The 23,059-nt window shown below is 48.6% G+C and overlaps 1 protein-coding gene across 1 annotated transcript in view; it reads right to left on the bottom strand.

Moving 5' to 3' along the window:
- Positions 1–23,059, bottom strand: part of ADCY8 (adenylate cyclase 8) — a 218,256-nt gene that overhangs the window by 158,117 nt on the left and 37,080 nt on the right. Inside the window, exon 2 of the mRNA XM_074985614.1 lies at positions 9,165–9,314. Within this exon, the coding sequence (XP_074841715.1) occupies positions 9,165–9,314 (150 nt within the window). The remainder of the gene's footprint in view (positions 1–9,164; positions 9,315–23,059) is intronic.

Raw genomic sequence — 23,059 nt, 5'->3', positions numbered from 1 at the left:
TGCCAATAGATGAATGAATTAATTTACCAGCCAGTGTCATCAACTGGTACATACCATTGCCTTTACAACAAGTTCTCAACTTTGTTACTTTTGGCTTTTGAATTTTCCACAATTATTCCTATCTGAGAGTCCTTATTAATGGTGTTTCACTTTCTCAGTCATGCTGTCAAAAGGTTCTAGATCTTAACAAAGACCAATTTTCAAAAACAATTTTGATTTCTACATGAAAATGGAAAAGTATGGCCACAGTCTCTTCTTAGGATCACATGATCACAAGTTGACCAGGTTTCCTGTGGTTTAGCAAATAGATAGGAACAATGCCAAGGTGGTGGCAAAAATTCTTATTTAATCTTACTATTATGTCTGGTATAGGGTAAGGGACAAATTTTTAAAGATAATTAGGGACCTAAACGTGTAAATAGGTGCTGAATACGTTTTTCAAAACCATCTAGATGCCTAATTCACAGCCAGAGTAAATTGCCTAGATGTTTTTGAGTATTCCACTAGGAACCTATCTACATCTTTAGGCACCTAAATACACTTACAAATCTGGTCTTTAGTGACTTAGGAATTTTTGAAAATGAGACTTAGCAAGTTAGGTATAATAGCAAATTTAGGCAGGCCAAGAAAGAACTTGAATATTAAACAGACACAAAAGACACAAAAACTCAAAATAACATTAAAAAAGTGTATCAGAAGCAGGACAACTGCCTCAAAATCAATGGAACCATTGGACAAAAAAAGGCACTACAAGAGTACTCAATGAAGACAAGGCCATTGTGTTGAAGCTAGATTAATTCTTTGTATCGGTCTTCATGGGTGAGGAAGTGAGTGAAATTTACACATCTACACCATTTTTCTTACGTAATACATCTGAGGAATGGTCCTAGATTGAGGTGCCAGTACAGGAATATTTCGAACAAATGCATAAAATAAACAGTAACAAGTCATCAGCCCCATTGGTACTCATTCAAGAGTTCTGAAAGAACTCAGCTCTGAAACTGCAGCAGTACTAATTGTGGTATGTAACCTAGCACTTAAATCAGTCTCTGTACCTCATGATAGGAGGACAGCCAATGTAATGTTGATTTTTAAAAAGGCTCCAGAGGTGATGGTAGCAATTGCAGGCTACTAAGCCTAAATTCAGTACCAGGAAAACTCATTGAAACTATACTAAAGAATATCAGACACATAGATTAACATAATTCGTTGTGGAAGAGTCAACACAGATTTTGTAAAAGAAAATAATACCACACCAATCTATCAGAGTTCTTTGGGTGAGGTGCCAACAAGCAGCAGACAAGGGTGATTCAGTGGATACGGTATACCTCGACTTGCAGAAAGGCTTTGACATGGTCCCACGACAAAGCTTCTTAACCCAAACAAGCCATTATGATATAAAAGGAAAAGTCCTCTCAAGGATCACTAATTGGTAAGAAAACTTAAAACAAAGCTTCAGGAAAAACGATCAGTGTTCACAGGGGACATGGGTAAATAAATAGCAGATCATCCAATGGTCTGTAGTGGGACCAGATCTGTTCAATATGTTCATTAATGATCTGAAAAAAAGGGATAAACAATGAGCTCTCAAAGTCTACAGATAATGCAAACTTACTCATTTGATGAAAGATTAAAAAGACTGCAACTGCTCTGCTTAGAAAAGGATGACGAAGGGGAGGTACGTTAGTGGTCTATAAAATCATAGGCTGGATCTACATGGTGCAGCTTTCCTGGTAGGTCCACGCGAATAATTTAGGCATAAGGGTCTGGCAACAGAGGGGCTTTTTGCTGGCAAGGGCACATTCACACAGCCTCTTTACTGCTGGCACCTCCCTCTGCCGAGACTGAGCTCTCATGCAGCTATGCTAATGAGCTGCATGAACATGGTAATGAGCAGCCCTTTGCAATTTTGAGGCTGCTCATTAGCATGGACCTGCCGGGAATGCAGCACCATGTAGACCCAGCCATAGTGTGAAGAAAGTGCAAAAGGAAGTGTTATTTATCCCTTTACATAACCCAAGAACCAGGGATCACCCAATGGAATTAAGAGGCAACAGGTTTAAAACAAATAAAAGTACTTCCTTGCACAACAGGCAAGCTACCTGTGGAATTTGTTGCAACAAGATGCTGTGAAATCCAAGGCTGTGTCTACACTGAGTCCTAGTGCCTGCAGTTTGATGCAAATAACTTGTCTCGAAAATGCAAAATGGTGCCACATTTGCACGTCCACAAAGCTAATTTGCATATTCATTGAACTAATTTGCCTTTTGCAACCGAAATCAAGCAGTATAGATGTGGTTCTGCTGGCAAAAACTCCCTTTGTGGGCAGCCCCTTATGCCTAATTTTTTCCAGGCTTAAGGGGCTGCCGACAAAGTGGGTTTTTGCCCGCAGACCACATCTTCACTGCTTGATTTCTGTCGTAAATATGAAAATTAGCCTCATGACTATGTACATTAATTATGTGAATATGCAAATGACAACCATTTTGCATTTTCAAGACTGCTTATTTGCATCAAACTGCTGGCCCTAGGGCTCAGTGTAGACACAGCCCAAAAGTATAAACAGTTTAAAAAAAAAAGCTAGATAAGTTCTTGCAGGATGGGCCCATCAGTGCCTAGTAGCCAAGATGATCAGCGATGCAACCACATGGTTTGGGTGTTCTTAAGCCATTGATTGCCAAATGGTGGGTCTGGACAATAGGGGATGAATCACTTAATAATTGTCCTTTTCTGTTTGTACCATCTGAGGCACCTTGCATTAGCCACTATTGTAAAACAGGATGCTAGGTAGATGGATATGCTTTTAATGCAAATTTTACCTGAAGTTTCAATAAAAATCAAAGGGATTCAGGCTTGTCCATGTTTAAGTCCCTTGTGAAAATATGCTCTTCAGTCACTTAGGGGCTTTTGAACATTTACCCATAATTCTCTATATAAAACAGCTAACCACAGTAAAATTCTGTGTTACCATTGCTATCTCCTTTCTGTGTAGTAGGCAAATTTATCATGAACAGACTAGAATTAATGATAACATAGCTAGCCATGAACAATGAATGTATGGAGTTACTCCAAGTCTATACCTGCATACCTGAGAATAGGATTTGGCCAATTGTATTGCTCCACAGGAATAGGTTGAACTGCTGAGACAAGCAATGATAGCAATAAAAGAGTAAGGGACCCACACTATAATGAAAAATAGCCATAACAAGGAGAACAAGAATTGCTGTACAATAACAAGAATCACATAATATGAAGCAGATGGCTACCACATTTCCAAATTCAGTTCAGAGCTGCATGGAAAAAAACTGAATAATCTCCAAAGAAATAAAAACTGGAGGAAAAAATAATCATTTTGCTAGTTTCACATTGAATTCGTACCACATTCCACAACAACAAGCTATGATTAGTAAAGGCAAAAGATAAAAGCAAAACTGTTTTTTGTTTTGCTTTGTTTTTTCTGGGGAAAACGGCATGTTTTGTATGTGCAATTCATCCAGATGTCCAGGTTACAGGCCTGCCGACAGAGGTGGGGTAAAGGAGGGCAGTTGCCCCAGCCACTTTGAAATGCTGTGGTAGCACTGTCCCACCACTTCATGTGCTGCTCTGGGGGGTGGGGATAGGGGTATGGGGCTGACTGTACTAAGTCCCACCCCTTCTGCCCTTGCCTTATCTCAGGCCTCCCTCCCAGCTCTCCCCAGGCCTGCTGCCATGTTACCAAGTCCTGCATTTGTCTATTAAGACAGGAGTGCAGTATTTAACTTCTAATAAATCTGCAGGTTCTTTTTAGAGGATCAGTGCAAAATCTTCCAAACACCACCAAAACCTTTTAATAGCTTTATGCAGTCTGTACCATGCTGACCAGTGTCGTCTCCTCATTTCCTTGTCCTCTCCTGTTCTGGACCCATAGGCTACAATTGGCTAGCACTCCAGTCTATCTGTCTCTCTACATCCATTTGTTGCCTCATGGCTTAAATGTAGATTGCAAAATCCCTGGGGCACGTACTGTCACCTTGTTCTGTAATTATACAGCACGTAGCATAATGAGGTCCTGATCTATGACCAGGGCTCAAAGGCACAAAGGAAACACAAACAACAAATAATAACAAGTGTTTGTAGGATTAGCCTCTTAATTTCAGCATGGTGAATACGCACTATTATCTATTATCCCTATTTTATAGATGAGGAAAACAGAGGTAGATGATCTGCAGCAAGTCAAATTGAGAATCAATATTAGAATTCCAAATTTATAACCAAACCTCTGGTCATGCTGTTTTTTGTGAAGATCAGAACATCATCTTCTCTGCTTCATTCCCAGGCAGCGGGCCCAGCACCACTGTCTGCCTTTGGCCCCTCATAGGGAGAAGTGGGGAGATGCAGTCAGAGTGTACTGTTCTGTGACAGGGTCTGGCTTCTGTAAGCTTCTTTGGGAGCCACTGCCATGTGGACAGAAGGGATGACAGCCACCACAGGCCCTGGGGAAGGTGGAAGCGGGGCCTGGCTCTGTGCCCCCGGAAGGGTGGGACCAAGGCAGTCAGCCCTTATCACCACTCTGACAACAGCGCTGGACTCTCCCCTGAGAAGCCATGCAAAGTGGCACAGCAGTGCTGTGGCAGTTTTTTAAAGGGCTTGGATCTCCAGCCACCACCAATACAGCAGAAGCAGCAGTGGTGGTCAGAGCTCTAGGACCTTTTGAAATGCTGGGTCCCAGTGCCACTGCCCCCTTCGCATCACCCTGTCAGCGAGCCTTCATATGGAGTAGTTTCCAGCAACTTCTAGGTTGCTCTAATTTACCTGGGGCAAGTGCAGATCTACCCAGAGAATCAAGAAGTCACCGTGGGATGCCTGTGTGCTCCAAGTCACTGTGTTTCCAGATTACATCACAGAAAGAATCTGATCCACAGTGTACCGGGTGTCTATTGAACATGAAATCTATGTTTAATAGGTCTGTGCATATCTGTTGAAACAAACCCCATGAGACGTGCTTAATAATGACACTTTCATTCTGAATCAGGGTGGCCTTACGTTCCTCCAAGAAGACTTTACATCATAATGTAGAAGGATAGCGATTTTTTGAAATGAGGGAGGGATTTTGGTGAAAGAATTAAACGGAAGCAGAAGTTAAAATACTAATATCTCACTTTCAATCATTCCATTCACTCCAGTGAAAGTGAACCTTAGTTCTACAAGAAACCAGAAGAGTTCAGCATGGCTACCATACAACCAAGATATGCATAACTCTAACCAGTTTATGTGACTGGGGAGAAATGAAACAAAATGCAGTTTAAGGCAGGTTTGCAGCCCTAGTAGTCAAGCGTGTCCTATGATAATGGTAACAAGCACACTAATATGGTAAATTATGGGCTTCACAGCCATACTTATCCCTGCCATAAAATGATCTTAAATCTCAGAAATGAAATAAAAAATTAATAAATATCTCTAGGGCTGAGCTGTGCAAAATCCATAATTCCTATTCCACAGGAAACTCCAATGTAATCCTGGTACATGGGTTAACCCCAGAACAGGTTGAATTTCTGTATTGCAACAGTCTCTTGTCTGGCAACATCCATAATGATTGTAGTTAGCCAGATGACCATTAATCATGGGTCTAGTCAAGTTTCCCATGGTCTCATAAAGTTTGTTTACAGCCACTAGCCCTGGTTGTCAGTGTTCTGTGCTGTTTTTTCGCTGTAATTTACCCCTTATGTCTTCTAAGAGCCCACCAAGGAGTGGAAGTATTGGTAATTCTGCTAGATAATTTTGACCTCCTGTTGTTCGGCAAATTCTCTGGTTTGGCACTGGTCAGATCCCAAGGGTGCTGGCCTAGAGGGTTCAACCTGTATTTCAACATTTGTGTTTATCCCCATCTGGGACGCAAATCTGTAATATCAATTTTTTTCCAGACTTTGTTCAGAAATATTGAAATATTTTATTTTGACAATATCAGTCAAAACACAGTATTTTAACATGACTGAAATAAGAAGGTTTCAATCTGCTTTTTTAAACCAACCCAACAGCTGCGTCTACACGTGCACGCTACTTCGAAGTAGCAGCACCAACTTCGAAATAGCGCCCGTCGCGTCTACACGCGTCGGGCGCTATTTCGAAGTTAACTTCGACGTTAGGCAGCGAGACGTCGAAGTCGCTAACCTCATGAGGAGATAGGAATAGCGCCCTACTTCGACGTTCAACGTCGAAGTAGGGACCGTGTAGACGATCCGCGTCCCGCAACATCGAAATTGCTGGGTCCTCCATGGCGGCCATCAGCTGGGGGGTTGAGAGATGCTCTCTCTCCAGCCCCTGCGGGGCTCTATGGCCACCGTGGGCAGCAGCCCTTAGCCCAGGGCTTCTGGCTGCTTCTGCGGCAGCTGGGGATCTATGCTGCAGGCACAGGGTCTGCAACCAGTTGTCAGCTCTGTGTATCTTGTGTTGTTTAGTGCAACTGTGTCTGGGAGGGGCCCTTTAAGGGAGCGGCTGGCTGTTGAGTCCGCCCTGTGACCCTGTCTGCAGCTGTGCCTGGCATCCCTATTTCGATGTGTGCTACTTTGACGTGTAGACGTTCCCTCGCTGCGCCTATTTCGATGTTGGGCTGAGCAACGTCGAAGTTGAACATCGACGTTGCTGGCCCTGGAGGACGTGTAGACGTTATTCATCGAAATAGACTATTTCGATGTCGCAACATCGAAATAAGCTATTTCGATGTTGGCTGCACGTGTAGACGTAGCCAACATGTTTTATTTTGAGTCACTTCAATATTAAATTGCGTTTCCCAGTTGTGGACCAGTGCCTCCTGAGAGTAATTGTTCACCACTTTTCCCCCTGGATCAGGCTCCCTGAACAAACTATATCTCCCATTATGCACCAGCTGTCACATGAGTCCAATGATGCACCACACAGCTCTGTCAGAAGTAATCAGTGTTGAATTAGAAGAGATGGAGTCCTCAGGGAGTCGAAGCCAGAGCTCCCTTGAGGCAATTTGCCATGATGGGAAGTGCAGTTTAATATTAGCTGACTTGAAATATTCTAATTTGTGTCTAACTGACCTCAAAATTAATTTTGGTTTGATTTCCCCACTAGAAATATCCAAACGCAGGTTGCACCTCCCTTATCCAGCATGCCTGGGACGTCACTGTTCCCGGACAAGAGAATTTGCTGGATGAGATAGGGGCTGCTGCAGCTCCAGCCTGCTGCCTCCCTCTCCAGCCCAGGCTCCTAGGGATTACCACATGGCTCCAGCAAGCCCCTACTCCCAGGCTGCCACGGAGCGGCAGAGGAGGGGAGGGTGGCTCCAGCTCCTAGCCCCAAGGCAGCTCTCGGTCTTGCTGCTGCAAGGAGGCAGGAGCTCCTAGTCCTATCCCACCCCATGCTACTGTGGGACCAGTGGGGGCTCTGACTCTGGTCCCCACACTGCAGTGGGACCAGCAGGTCTCCAGCCCTGGCCCCGCGCTGCTGTGGGACCAGTGAGGACTCTGTCCTGGCCCCGTGCTCCTGAAGGACTGTACACTGCTGTAGACCAGCAGGGGCTCCAGCACTGGGCCTGGCATGTTGCCACAGAGTAGGTGGGTGCTCGGGCTCTTAGCCCTGCAGGGGCTCCTGCACTACTCATTACTCTCTCACCAGGCAACATCCATAGTCATGCTGGAAAAGAGATCTTGCCCAACAAGAAAGTACCAGATTTCAGATGTACAACCTGTAATTCAGCAGAAAATCTTGATTTTGTAGAAACTGCATTTTGTATCGAAAAATCATTCTGCAGGAAAATTCCTGACTTGCTCCAGTTTGAAGGGAATATCTTCTTAAAGCTGCACCTAGGTATGTTGCAATGCACCAAAGAAGTCAGAATTCAGGCAGGTTTACCATATTTTAAGTTCCCAAAGAGTAAAGTGCTGGAATACAATGGCCACCCATCTGGAACTGGGTGGGACAGTCCTGCAATGCAGAAATTCTGGCCCTGAGCTGAATGATTATGGGACAGTATCCTGGATTCCCTGTGGTGGCTCTTCAAACTTGTCCCAGGCTCAGGAGTTGCACTGGCCTCTCCATGTCTTAGGTCTGAGCAGTTCCTCACCAGAAGACCTCACCTGCTCATCCTCCATTCCTTCATGAGGTCCCATCCCCTGGCCAGGCCACAAGTTGGAGCTAAGCAGTAATAAGAGCCACTCAGAGAGCTTGGCTCACTCTGGGGAGCCCCAAACCCTTCACCTTCCCCAGATGGTGAACCTCAGTGTTAGGGACATGGGCCAGGGAAGGTGGAGAGTCTAGGTGTCCCCGCAGCAGCGCAGGTTCCCTGAGCAGCTCTTACGATGGCCTGCTTCTGGCTTTCAGTCTGGCCACACAGCAGGGCCTCAGGGGAAGAGGAGGAACAGTGGGTAAGGCCAAAGGCAGGGTTGGGAGTCCTGCATGTACCCTGCTTTTGCTTTGTGCTGGAGCAGGGTGAAGGGGAGAGGGACCTGGACCAAGTTACCTGTGGCAGTAACACTCACTGGTGGTGGGGATAGTATTGTTCAATACGGTCCTGGTGGAAGGGTGACTGGTGCAAACAGTTTCTCCACAGCAGCAGGAACAGAACATACCACACTCACGGATGCTCCACTTCCTGCCACCCTGGAGAAGCAGGGTGCAGCAGGCTGGGAGAGGGTAGCAGGGCGGTGGGCCATTCCAGCTCCTGCTATCATGGAGAGAGTGTGTGTGGCACATGACCCCTGCTGCTGCTGCACCACCTGTCCCCAAGCAATTCCCAGGATGAATTGCTCTTGTGGGTGGGGGGACAGAGGTGGAGCCAGAGTGGGGTTTTGGGAAGAGGTGGAGTGGCGGTGGGGTCTCCAGTGGCAGGGGTCCCCCAGGCTCTTCATCTGGGGCACTGAGGAGGTGGTCCTTATCCTCTTATGGACAGCCTTGGGAGCAGAAGGTCAAAATACCACATGAGGTGGGTGTCAGAGAGAGCAGGCTCCTCTTCGTGAGTGTGTTAAGGACAAGATTTCCTGAGGAAAATCTTTGAGAAGTTACGTCACAGAAACACAGCAAATGACAGAGCATAAACCTCACTGAACCACCTGTAAATCCATGCACTTCAATGGGATTACATGTGTGTAAGTCAGAAAATGTTCCAGTTACAGCAACATATCCACTCCAATGTATATGGACAAAAGCAGTATTTCTCTGGATACCTGTCTCTGGTTTTCCGTCTCTAGCCTCAGTCTTGCTTCTACGCATCTTCTGGTCTCTAAGAAGGCTTGGCGCTGAGCTCTGTCTGATAGGTAGCTGATGAAGATTCCTGCTGTATTCATACACATAAATAACACTGCCTGAGCTGCTATCTGAAATAGACAAGAAAACAGGACTTTGGTCAGATGATTGAGAGAAAAATATTCATTTAAAAATGAAAAAAAAATGCTTAAAAGGCTGTATAACTGAACAGTTAGGAAAGTTAATAGAGAAAAGACTCTTGGATCGTAATTAAAGGTATCAAACATATGAAATGCATGCTGCCTGAAGAAAGAAATATTCAGTATTTGGGGGCATTAAACTCTGACTGAACCATGAATGATGATTCTAAGAGCTGACTCACAAGGCGCTAGTCAAGAGCAATAACAAATACAATTAATAATTTATTTTTCCCTAGCCCCTGCTGGAAAAGCAGCTTTGTGATATGCTTCATGGCTTGGTGTGAGAAGTGAGCCACATAAAATAGAACAAAAGGGCAGATTATCCATCTAATTGTGAATTACCATTGTTATTGCATTAGTATTATTGACACTGAAAACAACCTCATTACCAGCAGATGACAAGGAACTGGCACACAGATTTCTGAATAACAAAAAACCCAAAACAAAACCCGAAAGTATAAATGAATACTTGCAACAGGGCTGTGGTATAAACAGACATTTGACTTCATCCATGCGAGATTAAAAGACTAAGCAAATTCTCCTCCTCTGCAACTGCCCACTACGCTCATTCTGAACGTGGAAGAACTGGCATCCCAGTTTCTCTCTTTTTGCTCCTCCAGGCACGGCACAAGCTAAAATAAACTTTATTGCCTCAGCCATTGTGAACTTGCAGAGGCCACCTGACTTTAACTGAGCTATGCTGATTTACACAGCTAGTGATTTGTAAGAACAATTTACATGTCACTCTACTTCTTATTTACACTCTTGCTACACCCTGCTAGACAAGTCGGAGGACTGGGACGAAACAAATCTGATGAAGTTCAACCAAGCATTGTTACAGGTTGGGAACTGATTGGCTAAGCAGCAGTTCGGCAGGAAAGATCCTGGGGATTATAGTGGATGAGAAGCTGGTTATGAGTAAACAGTGTGCCCTTGTAGCCAAGAAGGCCAACGACATATCAGGCTGCATTATGTGGAGCATTTCCAGCAGATCTACAGAAGTGATTATTCCCCTCTATTCGGCACTGGTGAGGCCACAGCTGGAGTATTGTGTCCAGTTCTGGTCCCCCCATTACAGAAAGGATGTAGTCACAAAGAAGAGGGTCCAGTGGAGGGCAACAGAAATGATTAAGGGGCTGGAGCACATGACCTACGAGGAGAGGCTGAGAGATTTGGGCTTATTTGGTCGGCAGAAGAGTGGGGGGTGGGATTTGATAACAGTCTTCAACTGCCTGAAGAAGGGCTCCAAAGAGGATGGAGAGAGGTTGTTCTCTGTGGTGACAGATGACAGAACAAGGAGCAATGGTCTCCAGGTGCAGTGGGAGGCTACATCTACACGTGAAGCCTACATCGAAATAGCTTATTTCGATGTTGCGACATCGAAATAGGCTATTTCGATGAATAACGTCTACACGTCCTCCAGGGCCGGCAACGTCGATGGTCAACTTCGATGTTGCTCAGCCCAACATCGAAATAGGCGCAGCGAGGGAACGTCTACACGTCAAAGTAGCACACATGGAAATAGGGATGCCAGGCACAGCTGCAGACAGGGTCAACGGGTGGACTAGCGCTTCCGGGGCAACAGCTAGCCGCTCCCTTAAAGGGCCCCTCCCACATACACTCAGCCTGCACAGCACACGGTCTGAGGAGCCATAGGCACACAGACCCCGGGCACCACAGTCATGGACCCCCAGCAGCAGCAGCAGCAGCAGCAGCAGCAGCAGCAGCAACAGCAGCTAGAGGTCCACCCAGCCCTCCCGGCAGGAGCAGGGCTTGCCCTGGCCCATGCCATGTGGGAGGCAGCTGAGTACCTTCTTGCCCCAGGGGAGGAGATGCCCCCAGGGCAGCAGGGCTCAACCCCTACCCCTGCAGCACCCCGCTCCACCCCCCGCCTCACACGCCGGCGGCTGTGGAGCTACCCCACCAGCACCGACTGGTGGGAGCGGCTGGTGCTTGGGGAGTGGGACGACGACCACTGTCTCAGGAACTTCAGGATGAGCCAGCAGACATTCCTGGAGCTGTGCCAGTGGCTCACCCCCGCACTCAGGCACCGGGACACTGCCATGCGGCGTGCCCTCCCTGTGGAGAAACGGGTCGGCATCACTGTCTGGAAGCTGGCCACTCCGGACAGCTACCGATCCGTGGGCCAGCAGTTTGGTGTCGGAAAGGCCACCGTCGGGGCTGTCTTCATGGAGGTAAGAGAACCCACAGGGGGAGGCCAGGCCAGGGCAGGGGGGCCAGGCCAGGGCAGGGGGGCCAGGGCAGAGCAGGGGGGCCAGGGCAGGGCAGGCCAGGGCAGGGGGGCCAGGGCAGGGCAGGGTGGACAGGGCAGGGCAGGCCAGGGCAGAGCAGGGCAGGGCAGGGCAGGCCAGGGCAGGGCAGGGCAGGGCAGGGGGGCCAGGGCAGGGCAGAGCAGGGCAGGGGGGCCAGGGCAGGGCAGGCCAGGGGGGCCAGGGCAGAGCAGGGCAGAGCAGGGCAGGGGGGCCAGGGCAGGGCAGGGCCACGCACACCCTGCTCACCCCTCACTGGGGCTGTCCCATGTGCTCTCTCTGCAGGTCGTGCGTGCCATCAACTCCATGCTCCTGCACAGGCTCGTGAGGCTGGGGGACCCACATGCCACTGTCGCCACCTTTGCCACCCTGGGCTTCCCCAACTGCTTCGGGGCTCTGGATGGGACTCACATCCCCATCCGCGCCCCGGACCACAGTGGAGGACGATACCTCAATCGCAAGGGCTACCATTCTGTCGTCCTGCAGGCCTTGGTGGACAGCCGGGGACGTTTCCAGGACATTTACGTGGGCTGGCCTGGCAGCACCCACGACGCCCGGGTTTTTCGGAACTCGGGCCTGTGCCGCCGGCTGGAGGCGGGGACCTACATCCCCCAGCGGGAGATCCCTCTGGGGGACACCACCATGCCCTTCTGCGTCATCGCGGATGCGGCCTACCCCCTCCGGCCGAGGCTCATGCGCCCCTACATGGGCCATCTCTCCACTAGCCAGGAGCGCTTCAACGAGCGCCTGAACCGTGCGCGCCAGGTGGTGGAGCGCTCATTTGGCCGCCTCAAGGGACGCTGGCGATGTCTCCTGACCCGCCTGGATGCGGGCCCCAACAACATCCCCCAGATTGTGGGTGCCTGATGCGCCCTGCACAACCTCGTGGAGAGCAAGGGGGAGACCTTTCTGCAGGGCTGGGCCGCGGAGGCCGGCAGGGCACACGTGCAGCCACCTGCTGTCCCCAGTCGGCAGGTGGACCCCGAGGGGCCCCGGGTCTGGGAGGCCCTGCGGGCCCACTTCGACCAACAGGCCGCGGGGTGAACTCTGCCCAGGCCCCCTACTGCCCGCCCCTTCCTCCCCCACACTCCTGCCCCAACGCCCACACCATGGAGCACCCCACCGCCCCCCCCCCCACTTGTCCTGTACAAATGACAGCACGAACTTGTGGCTGAACGTAAACTTTTTTTTGGTCTTTCAGAACCTTTTGTTTTTTGTATGTAAATAAATAAATATGTGAAACACAAACCAAAAAGTAGGGACAAACGTTCAACAAAAGCAAGATGTGCACAAATAAAACAATACAACAACAAAGCAAACAAGTGTGCGCCATCAACAAAAAATAAAACCAGGGAGAACGGGGAGAACTATTTACATGGGGAGGACGGGGCAAACGGGGGCACCAAAAAAAACCAGTCCAACTATATACAACAAGGGGGGGACCACGTCCCGGGCCCCTCGCCCCTAGAGCCCAGCACTGGGCGTGCCCGGCCGGGAGCCCCGCCGTGCCTGCAGTCTGGTCCGCGGCTGGGTGGGAGCGGGCTGGACCGGAAGGTATTGGTGCCGGCGAGTCTCAGGCAGCTCCAGGGGTCCCTCGGCGCTCTGGCCCTCGCGGGTGGGTGGTGGGGCAATGGCGGACGGCCCGGCGACGGCCGGAGCAGCTGGTGGTGGGGCTGCAGGAGCGGGCACAGCGGGCGATGGCTAGGCCGGTGTGGCATGGGGGGTCAGGTACTCAACCAGCCGGTTAAATGTCTGCATATAGGCCCCCCATGCCTCCTGGCGCCAGGCCAGTGCCCGCTCCTGCAGCTGGAGGTGCTGCTCCGAGACCTCGAGCTGCCGGCGGAGGATGGCCAGCAGCTGGGGGTCCGTCGCCGTCGCCGGTAGTAGGCGCGGGGTCCGCCGTCTTCCCCTCCGTGGGGCCGGTCGTTCCTCAGCCGAGGGGCTGCCCTGGAGCGATGGTCCCGGAGGGCTCTCCGGGACAACTGAGGCCTCGCCGGCGCTGTCTTCCGGTCCTTCGGATGGTGCAGGTGCAGGTGCAGGACACAGGAGAGGAGGGGGGAAAGAAGAATGGAGACAGGCGTTAGTGTGGGCCCCGAGCCGTGGCCTCTGTCCCCCCCGCCCTGTGCTGCAGGTTCCCCATCCCCGTCCCCGGGAGATGCTGCTGTGATGGATGGGGTTCAGGGGTCCCCCTGCCCTGCACCCCGTCCCCTGGTGGGAGCGACTCTCACTTCACCCCGCAGGGTCTGAGAGCAGGAGAGCTTTCTTAGGCCACAGATGGCCAGTTTCTGGCAGGAGTGACAGCACCAGCTGTCGGAAGAGACAGTCCTTCCAACCCGTCGTGGGGAGAAGACCCGAAGGGGGGCCCCTCTGGGATGCAGCTTTCCCCCTCCTCTGGCTGGCTGCCTACCAGCTCTCCCTTCCCCTAGCCTCTACCTGTGGCCCCCACTCTCGCCCCCCAATTCCAAGCCAGCTCATCTCCTCCCTCCTGTTTGTTCAGGGCAGAGGTGTCACCTGCCAGCTGTAGCCCCAGGATCCTCCTTTGGCCCTGGGAGCTCTTCGGCTCTTGTGGCTCATATGTAGCCTGAGTCTCCCTTTGGCACTCCCCCCACTCCATCACATGCTGCTGCTGCGGGGTGTCCCACCCCCTCCGCCCGGGGGCCCCTCGAGGTTCTGCTCCCCCCTGGCCCGGGGATGGGGCATGGCACTGTCATGCAGGATGCGGGGGCAGGGGCTGATGGCTACAGTGCTGTGAGGGCCATGGCCCTGGTGTCCTTGGGGCCATGGCCATGTGAGCGTGTGGGGGGCCCTGGACACATCTCTGTTACCCCCGCCCCTCAAGCCCAGGGGTGTCCACCAGAGAGGGGTACCTACCTGTGGGTCCGCTCCCACGGTCCGGAGATCCCCGGGGGTCGGAGGCCCTGCTGCTGCTCCGGGATGGCAGGAGGAGGATCTGCAGGCTGGATTCTGCGGAGGAGGAGCCCCCCTCCTCCTCCTCCTCCTCCTCCTGCCGCGATGTGCCGGGGATGGCCTCTGGGGGGGGCCCCCGGGGTGCGGGGCTTGCCTCCAGGGCGGACTCCGGCTGCAGGGCCTGCTGGGCCTCGTCAGCCGAGGTGTCAAGGGTGTCCGGAGGGGAGGAGGTGTGCCGGGAGCCCAGGATGTCCCTGAGCTCCCTGTAAAAGGGGCAAGTGACGGGGGCGGCCCCAGATCGGCTGGCCGCATCCCGGGCCCGGGCATAACCCTGCCGCAGCTCCTTCACCTTACTCCTCACATGATCCGGAGTGCGGGCAGGGTGACCCCGGGCAGCCAGGCCGTCGGCCAGCCGAGCGAACGCATCCGCGTTCCGCCTCTTGCTCCCCATTACCTGGAGCACCTCCTCCTCGCTCCAGAGCCCCAGCAGGTCCCGCAGCTCGGCCTCCGTCCAGGAGGGGCCCCGCTGCCGCTTCCCAGACTGGCTGGTCCTCTGGCTCGGCTGGCTGCCCTGGCTCCCCTTGGGGGGGGTCCCCTGGGGGCGCTGGGGGGGCTGCTGGCTCGCCATTGCAGCTGTGTGGGGGCCTGAGGGCTGTGCAGGCTCGCCACGTGTGCAGGCTGCAGCCTGCACGTTGCCTCAGCTTCCTGCAGAGTCAGGGAGGGGGAGGGGACCTTTAAGGGGCCGCTCCACGCGGCCACCAGTGAGCTGAGGGGCTGGAGAGAGCGTCTCTCAACCCCCCAGCTGATGGCCGCCATGGAGGACCCGGCAATTTCGACGTTGCGGGATGCGGATCGTCTACACTGTCCCTACTTCGACGTTGAACGTCGAAGTAGGGCGCTATTCGTATCTCCTCATGAGGTTAGCGACTTCGACGTCTCGCCGCCTAACGTCGAAGTTAACTTCGAAATAGCGCCCGACGCATGTAGCCACGACGGGCGCTATTTCGAAGTTAGTGCCGCTACTTCGAAGTAGCGTGCACGTGTAGACACAGCTGGAGAGGTCTAAGTTGCACGTATATTTAAAAAAAAAAAAAAAAAACTATTTCACAAGAAGGATGGTGAAGCACTGGAATGGATTACCTAGGGAGGTGGTAGGATCTGCCTCCGAGGAGGTTTTCAAATCCCAGTTTGACAAGGTCCTGGCTGGGATGATTTAGTTATGGTTGGTCCTACTTTGAGCAAGCAGCTAGACTTGTTGGCCTCCTGAGGTCTCTTCCAGCCCTATGTTTCTATGATTCTGCTTGTTACCATTACCATTACCTCCCAAACCTTCAAAAAACAAACTCCCCTTTTCACTTAGTCACTCACACAGGCACATGTAAGCTCTTTGAGATTATTTTCATGAGTAAAGCTAATCAGACCTGCATAATGCCTGCTACATACTTGCAGTATGGAATCCCATAAATAGCCTGTACTGAGTGAGAAACCAAGGGATCCTTTGGGATGGAAATAAAAGTGCTGTATAACATTTTTATACACTGCACAAAACAAAAATAACTGCAGCCTCAGCTATCTTGTTCTGAGCCATCCCTGGTTTAGGCTGTAAATTCTTGTGATCCTCTCTCAGTTTATATCTCTCTGGTAAGTATTTTTGACCTTATGAGAGAGATAATGCAAAGCATGTTTGGATTCATTGATTTCTCAGAAATACATAAAGATTTAGAGCAAATTATCTCCTGACAGTTTCCGAGCTGCAGCTGCTGTTGCCACTTACTGGAGTTAGCTATAATCCCTATTGGACCATACTTGGAAAATTTGTAAAGAGAAGCTGAACTCCATTCTGTGTCTGTCAGGTTCAGGACTTGGTGCATTTCTGTCCCTTCCTGGTCTCTCTGTGTGCATTTACCCAGTTCTCATGCCACCTACCGCTGCTTCTCCTGGGATGGAACTTGGGCTTCAGTACACTGAGTACATCCTGTAGGGTATTCTGTGCTTACTTAGTAGGTGTATCTGAGTTTGGATACTACCAGTTCTTTCCTTAAGATCTTGTGACTAGTGAAATTCAGGGGAAAAACAGCCCTCTTAAAGACAAAGTACTGTTTGTTTTAAAAAAGACTTAAAGGCTTACCTTGATTGTGACTAACAGGGATGAGATCGTTTCAAATGAAGGTTGAAGGCAAGTTAGGTGATAGTGATCATAAAAAAAAATAGATTTCATGATTCTCAGAGAAGGAGGGAGTAGTAGCAGCAGAGTAAGGACAATGAACTTCAGATAAGTGAATTTTAACAAACCCAAAAAAGATACGTTCCCATGGGAAGCAAATGTAAGGGGAAAAGATGTTCAGGAGAGCTGTCTGTTTCTCAGACAGAATATTAAATGCACAAAAGCAAACTCCAAAGAAAAAATAGGAAGACCAATAAGAAGCAAATTTGACTCCATTAAAAGCTCTCGAATGACCTGAAAATCAAAAAGAAATCCTTCTAAAATTGGAACCATGGACAAATTCCTAAAGAGGATTACAAAAGAATACCACAAGCCTATAAGGACAACATCAGAAAGTCTAAGGGGCAAAATAAGTTACATCTAGCAAGGGTTTTATATGTTTTAGATGTTTTATAAATACATTTGGAACATAATAAATATGAAGGAAAGTGTACATCCTCTTCTTAGTGGGAAGGGAGAACTAATAATGGATGACAGCAAGAAGGTGTTTAATGTCATTATTTCTTCAGTCTTTACAAAAATAATGGAGCAGGAACACCAGGCAAAAGAGGGAAAGAGCATGTAAAAGAATACTTAGATGAATTAGATGTAGTCAAATCAGTAGGGCCTGGTGAAATTCACTAGGATACTCAGGGAATTAGTAGAAGTAATATTGGAATGTTAGTGATTATCTTTGAGATCTCATGGAACACAGGTGAGGTCCCTGATAACTGAAGAAGGGCAAACATACCTATTTTTAGAAAGGGGAACAAAGAGGATACAAGGAATTATAGGCCTAACTGGTATATCTGGAAAGATACTGAAACAAATTATTAAATCATCAATTTATAAGCATCTAATGGAGTCGTAAGTAAGAGCCAATATGGATTTGTCAAGAACACATTATGCTAAATTAATCTAACTTCCTTCTTTGGCAGGATTATTGGTCTACAGCAGGGGGAAAGCGGTTGAAATGCTATATCTTGGTTTAGGAAGGCTTTGGTAGAGTTGAATATAATATTCTCACAGGCAAATGTGGGAAATGTGATCTGGATGAAACTACTATAAGGTAGGTGCGTAAATGGTTGAACAATTGCACTCAAAGAGTAATTTATCAAAGGTTCCCTACCAAACTGGGACAACATATTTAGTAGGGCTTCCATGGGGATATGTCCTGAGTCTGGTACTGTTCAATATTTTCAGTAATGCATTTTTTTCTTAACAAATTTGAGGCTGGTACCAAGACAGGAGAGATTCCGAGTGCTTTCAAGGACAGGATTAGAATTTGAAATGACCTTGGAAAACTGAAGATTTGGTCTGAAATCAATAAGACAAAATCCAATAAAGAAAAGTGCAAAGTATTTCACCTGGGAAGGAAAAATCAAATGCAAAACTACAAAATGTGGAATAATTGGGTAGGCAGTAGTACCGTTGAAAGGATCTGGGGAATAGAGTGAATAGCAAATTGAATATGAATCATCGGTGCGTAAATCACCAGAGTGCTCAGAAGCCTGAGCTGGAATACCATCTCCAGTTTTAGAAGCCACACTTTTAAGGAAGATGTGGATAAATTGGGGAGAATCCAGTGGAGAGCAACAAAAATGATAAAAAGCTTAGAAAATATGCCCTCTAAGGGAGTATATACAACGGAGCATGTTTAGATTTTTAAAACGGAGGCTGAGAGGGAACCTGAAAATGGTCTTCAAATATGCTCAGGGCTCTTATAAGGAGAATAGTGACCAGTGTGGCAGGGCCAGGCTAAAGGGCCCCTCAGAGCAGCCCGAACAAGCAGAAGGACCTGCAAGGCAGTCACAGACAGCTGGGTGGGAAATGGCTCAGCCTAATTAAAGCCAGCTGGCCCCAATGACTGGGCCAATAAGAGGCCTTTAAAACTCTTCACAGTGGGAAGGGCAGGGGGAGAGAGTGAGATGAGAAGAGAGATACAGGGAGACAGGAGCAGAGAGAGAGAGAGAGAGAACACGAACACGAACACGAACACGAACGCGAACACGAACAGGTTTGAGAGGAGCAGAGGAGAACAACAGGAACACTGGAGATCACAGAGGGAGAGTGGGAGCTTCTACAAGATCAAGAGTGAGGACCCATGACTGCTATGGCCTGGAGAAGGTACCAGGGGGAATCATCTGGGGAAGTGGGCCAGGGAGGAGAGTTGGTGTGCCAAGGGCTAAGGGAGTCAGCTCATCCCACTGGCAGCTGCACAGGGTCCCTAAGCCGGAACCTGGCTTGAGTGGGTGGGGGTCAGGTTCCCCCCAGACTACCCCTCACACCAGTGAGGGCAACAGGGCCCTTAAGGGGTCCTAATGGACTGACCAGAGGACAGAGGCCCGGGAATAGGACTGACTTTGTCACACCAGTTATTCTGCATGTCCATTGGATGCAGGATAAGAAGTAACGGGTAGAGCCCTACACAGATACATCAGCATCCATATCTTCAAAAATGTGGATGTGGATACCTGTGGATATAAAGTGGATATCCATAAATTTGCAGAGTTCTAGATTCAAAATTTGCATCTACACACATATTTGTATCTGCAGAAATGAGCCATGGATATCCACATCCACAGAGAAACAGAGAAGCATGTGAAGCATGAGGCATGGAGGCTTTCACTTGTATTTGGTGAGCCCAACCATATGCAATGACTTGGGGGCACACAGGGAGCCATATGCATCCCTCACCATTTTTCCCCTCCTGTACCATTAATACTTCGCCTCTTCCAATGTGTGGGGATGGTCCTTCCCCTCCCCTGGAGTGGCACAGCCTGAAAGCAGTGAAAGTTTCCTAGCTCACATTACTCTAGGCTATACCTCTCCAAGGGTGAGGGGTGAGGGAGCATGTACCAGAAGAGGTGTGGCACTTCAGTGAGAACAAGTGGGCAGAAGCAGAGCAGGGATGACGAGAGAGTGGACCAGGAAGTGGAGGGCCATGGGAGGTGAAAGGCTGGGGCATGAACCAAGATGGGAGGGGGGTGAGGCAAAGGCACAAAGCCAGTGCCCCCTTTAAAATCTCCACACAGGTCACCAGTGACCCCAATTTCCCAAAGAAGGAAAAAAAGCGAAAAATGGATGTGTTGTAACCTCCTTCCTGCCTGCAATGGTCAGAAAATGTGGCAGAGAGTTAGAAAAAAATTCACACAGAGATCTGATTTTTATTTAACAGGCCTGGGGTAGCAGAGAAAAATTAGAAAGTGAAATCATCTATATTTTTATGTTGCTGGGGAGAAAGCACTGGGTATTTATAACAACTTTAAGTTTGGACACAATAAAAGAATGGAGGTAAATAAAACACTGACTAAACTTGAGGAACAATGCACGCCAGAAAGGAACAAAAAATTTGAAAGACTCATTTTTATATGCGTGCAAACAACTGATAACACCATAGATCAATATGTCAAAGAAACAAGAAAACTCAATGAAACCTGTGACTTTAGCGGGTTGACAGAGCCTGTGGTCAGAGATAGAATCATTTGTGGCATTACAGGAAAATGTGATAACAGAAAGAGTGCTCCGTGAAGGACACTTTAGAAAAAGCTCTCCGGATATGTAAGGAAGAAGAAACTGTGAAAGTACAAGCCAGAGAAATGAGTTCACCAGAAGAGGTTATTCATGTACTAAGGGCAAAGAATATAGCCAGAACAGGTCAAATTAAAGAGTGCAACCACTCACAATGCACTTCTAGGGAGAAGACGATACAGACAGTCATGTAGAAGGTGTGCATCACAACATGACCACAAACAGTGTGTTGCCTTTGGGAAACTCTGTCAAAAATGTGAGGAAAATAAGGAATTTGCAGAAAAGTCAAATGCATGCAGTACTACAAAGGCCTTATGAGAAGGTAGGCGTTGATTTATTTACCTTTAATCCAAGGATTATTTAGCAGCCACAGATTATTATTCTCTGCATTCAGAAATTTGCACACTGCAGAATACTTACAGTAAGTCAATGAGGCTATGTCTACACTAGAGGGTTTTGTCGACAAAACTGGGGAGTGTCCAGATCCCCAAGGTGTCTGTCGACAGCAAATTGACAGAATGCAGCACTTTTGTTGACAGTCTTATCCCCACACCCCATGAGGCATAACGCCTCTGTTGACAGAGATTTGGTGACAGATGCCGATCTGGAAGTTCGGGGCGGGACCCTGTCAACAGACAGGGCTTCTGGGACACCAGGCCCTGTCTGCTGTGCTTCCAGTTGGTCATTTTGACAAGAGAGCAGTTCGGCAGTCTGGCCACTCTCTGTCAACAGAGCAGATCGCTCTTGTGAGCCGCTTGGCAGTTTGGCTGCTATCTTTCGAATTAAATTTTGTCGGAAGATATCTTCCAACAAAAACTTCTGTCTACAAATCCCTGTAATCTAGACATAGCCTGGTAGTTGTCATGAAGTGAATCTTCTCCAGATAAATTTATAAAGTCGACAGGCCTTAGTCATCAGCAGGTGGGACTAAACCAGTGACATTAGGGGCTAAAGCCATGTGCCTCTAACACATCAACGAAAAGACACCCAGCACTCAAGTATGGCTGTAAAGCAAATTTCACTCTCCCTTGTCAGAGATCTCAGTGCCTCTGGATTACATACTTCCCTTAGCTGAGAAAGCACGTCTTAAGCTTCTGAGACCATCCAGTGGTTCATTCTGAATGAGCCCACACTTGCAAAGCTGACAGAGAGAGCCCACCTGCAACTGAACCGTCAATTTTAGGCACTAAAAAGTCATGTGCATGAGGTAAAAGCCAGTTGACTTTCAGCTGAGGGTTACAAAGTCTTTAGCAATAATGGGCCACAATTGTTCAGGGCAGATTTTAGGCAATTTGACATATATTGGGATTTTTATTAAAATTACCTTCAATCAAAAGGACTTGTGGACAATAAAGAACCTTATGTGCTGTACTACAGGTACAGACAGTAAAGAATCTTATGAAAAAGAAAGCGGGGGTGATGTGTGGAAAATGTTACTGGTTCACTGTAGTACACCCCTGGAGAATGGCTTTTTTCCAGTTCAGCTGCTGCTGAGAAGAAGAATCAGAGCTATTTTACCAATTACTGAGAACTTGCTGAAATCTCACAACAATGAAACCTTATGAAAGATGAAAGAAAATAAGTGGAAGCAGAAATACTATTTTAACAAAGGACCCATGATCTCCCAGTGCTTAACCCTGGTGACAGAGTGTACCTGAGGAATTGTATTTCTATTACTTGGGGCCAGAGTACATCCCCAGTAATCCAGACAGACAAGGGAGACACATTTAAATGAAATCAAAGAGATTTACAAGTATCAGTACAGGTTGGACATTAGGAAAAAGTTCAGTACAGGTTGGACATTAGGAAAAAGTTCCTAACAGTCAGGGTGATCAAACGCTGGAACGAATTGCCAAGGGAGGTGGTAGAATCTCCACCACTGGAGATATTTAAGAAGAGGTTAGATAGATGACTTTCAGGGATGGTCTAGAAAGTGCTTGGTCCTGCCGTGGGGGCAGGGGGCTGGACTCGATGGCCTCTCGAGGTCCCTTCCAGTCCTACTATTCTATGATTCTATGATTCTATCCCAGGAATTTCCAAAACTATAAAAATAAATGTGGATCCTGGCTTTTCCCAGCTGAAAAAGTAGAAACTGCCAATGAATAAGAGAACAACTCAGACTCTAATCAAAGGCTGATACTGAGAAGATTACAGTGGGAGGTTAAACATCCTGAAAGATCTGAAGGCTTCAGTTACACGACAGTGCTCTGTCACCAGAGTTCACTGTCGGAAGAAATTTTCCAACAAAGCTTCTGTCCACAGAGGCTGGCCACACACAAATACTAATCGGAAGAGCACTCTGTTTTATCAACAGACCAGCTGGACAGCCCAGTTGCTCTCTTGACAAAACAAGCACCCAGAAGCACAGCAGACAAGGCTGCCCATTTTTCTGGATGCCCTGTCTGTTGAGAGAAAGCCGCCCTCCAAGGCGTCCACACCATTTTTTTTGTCGACAGAATCTGTTGACAGCAGTGTTATACCTCACGGCTGAGAGGCAGAACGCTGCCAACAAAAGTGCTGAGTTTTGTGGACAAACTGTCAACAACACACATTTTGTGTGTGGATGTGTGGACTGTCCACCAGTTTTGTCAACATAACTGGGGTTTTGTCAGCAAAATCACTAGCATAACCCTAGTTATAGAGATTTTCTAACCTTCCCAGAGTAGGGAAGTTAAAAAAAGTGAGTGATATTTAGTAGCCTTTCCTCTCTAGGTAGTTGATACATTGGGTTTGTGGAAATGTTGTGTATCAGGGGTTGGCACACC

The sequence above is a fragment of the Carettochelys insculpta genome, chromosome 2 (assembly GCF_033958435.1).
Source record: "Carettochelys insculpta isolate YL-2023 chromosome 2, ASM3395843v1, whole genome shotgun sequence".
Classification (NCBI taxonomy): Eukaryota; Metazoa; Chordata; order Testudines; family Carettochelyidae; genus Carettochelys; species Carettochelys insculpta.
Note: the sequence above shows the minus strand (reverse complement) of the source record. Positions and strands in the feature narration are given on the sequence as shown.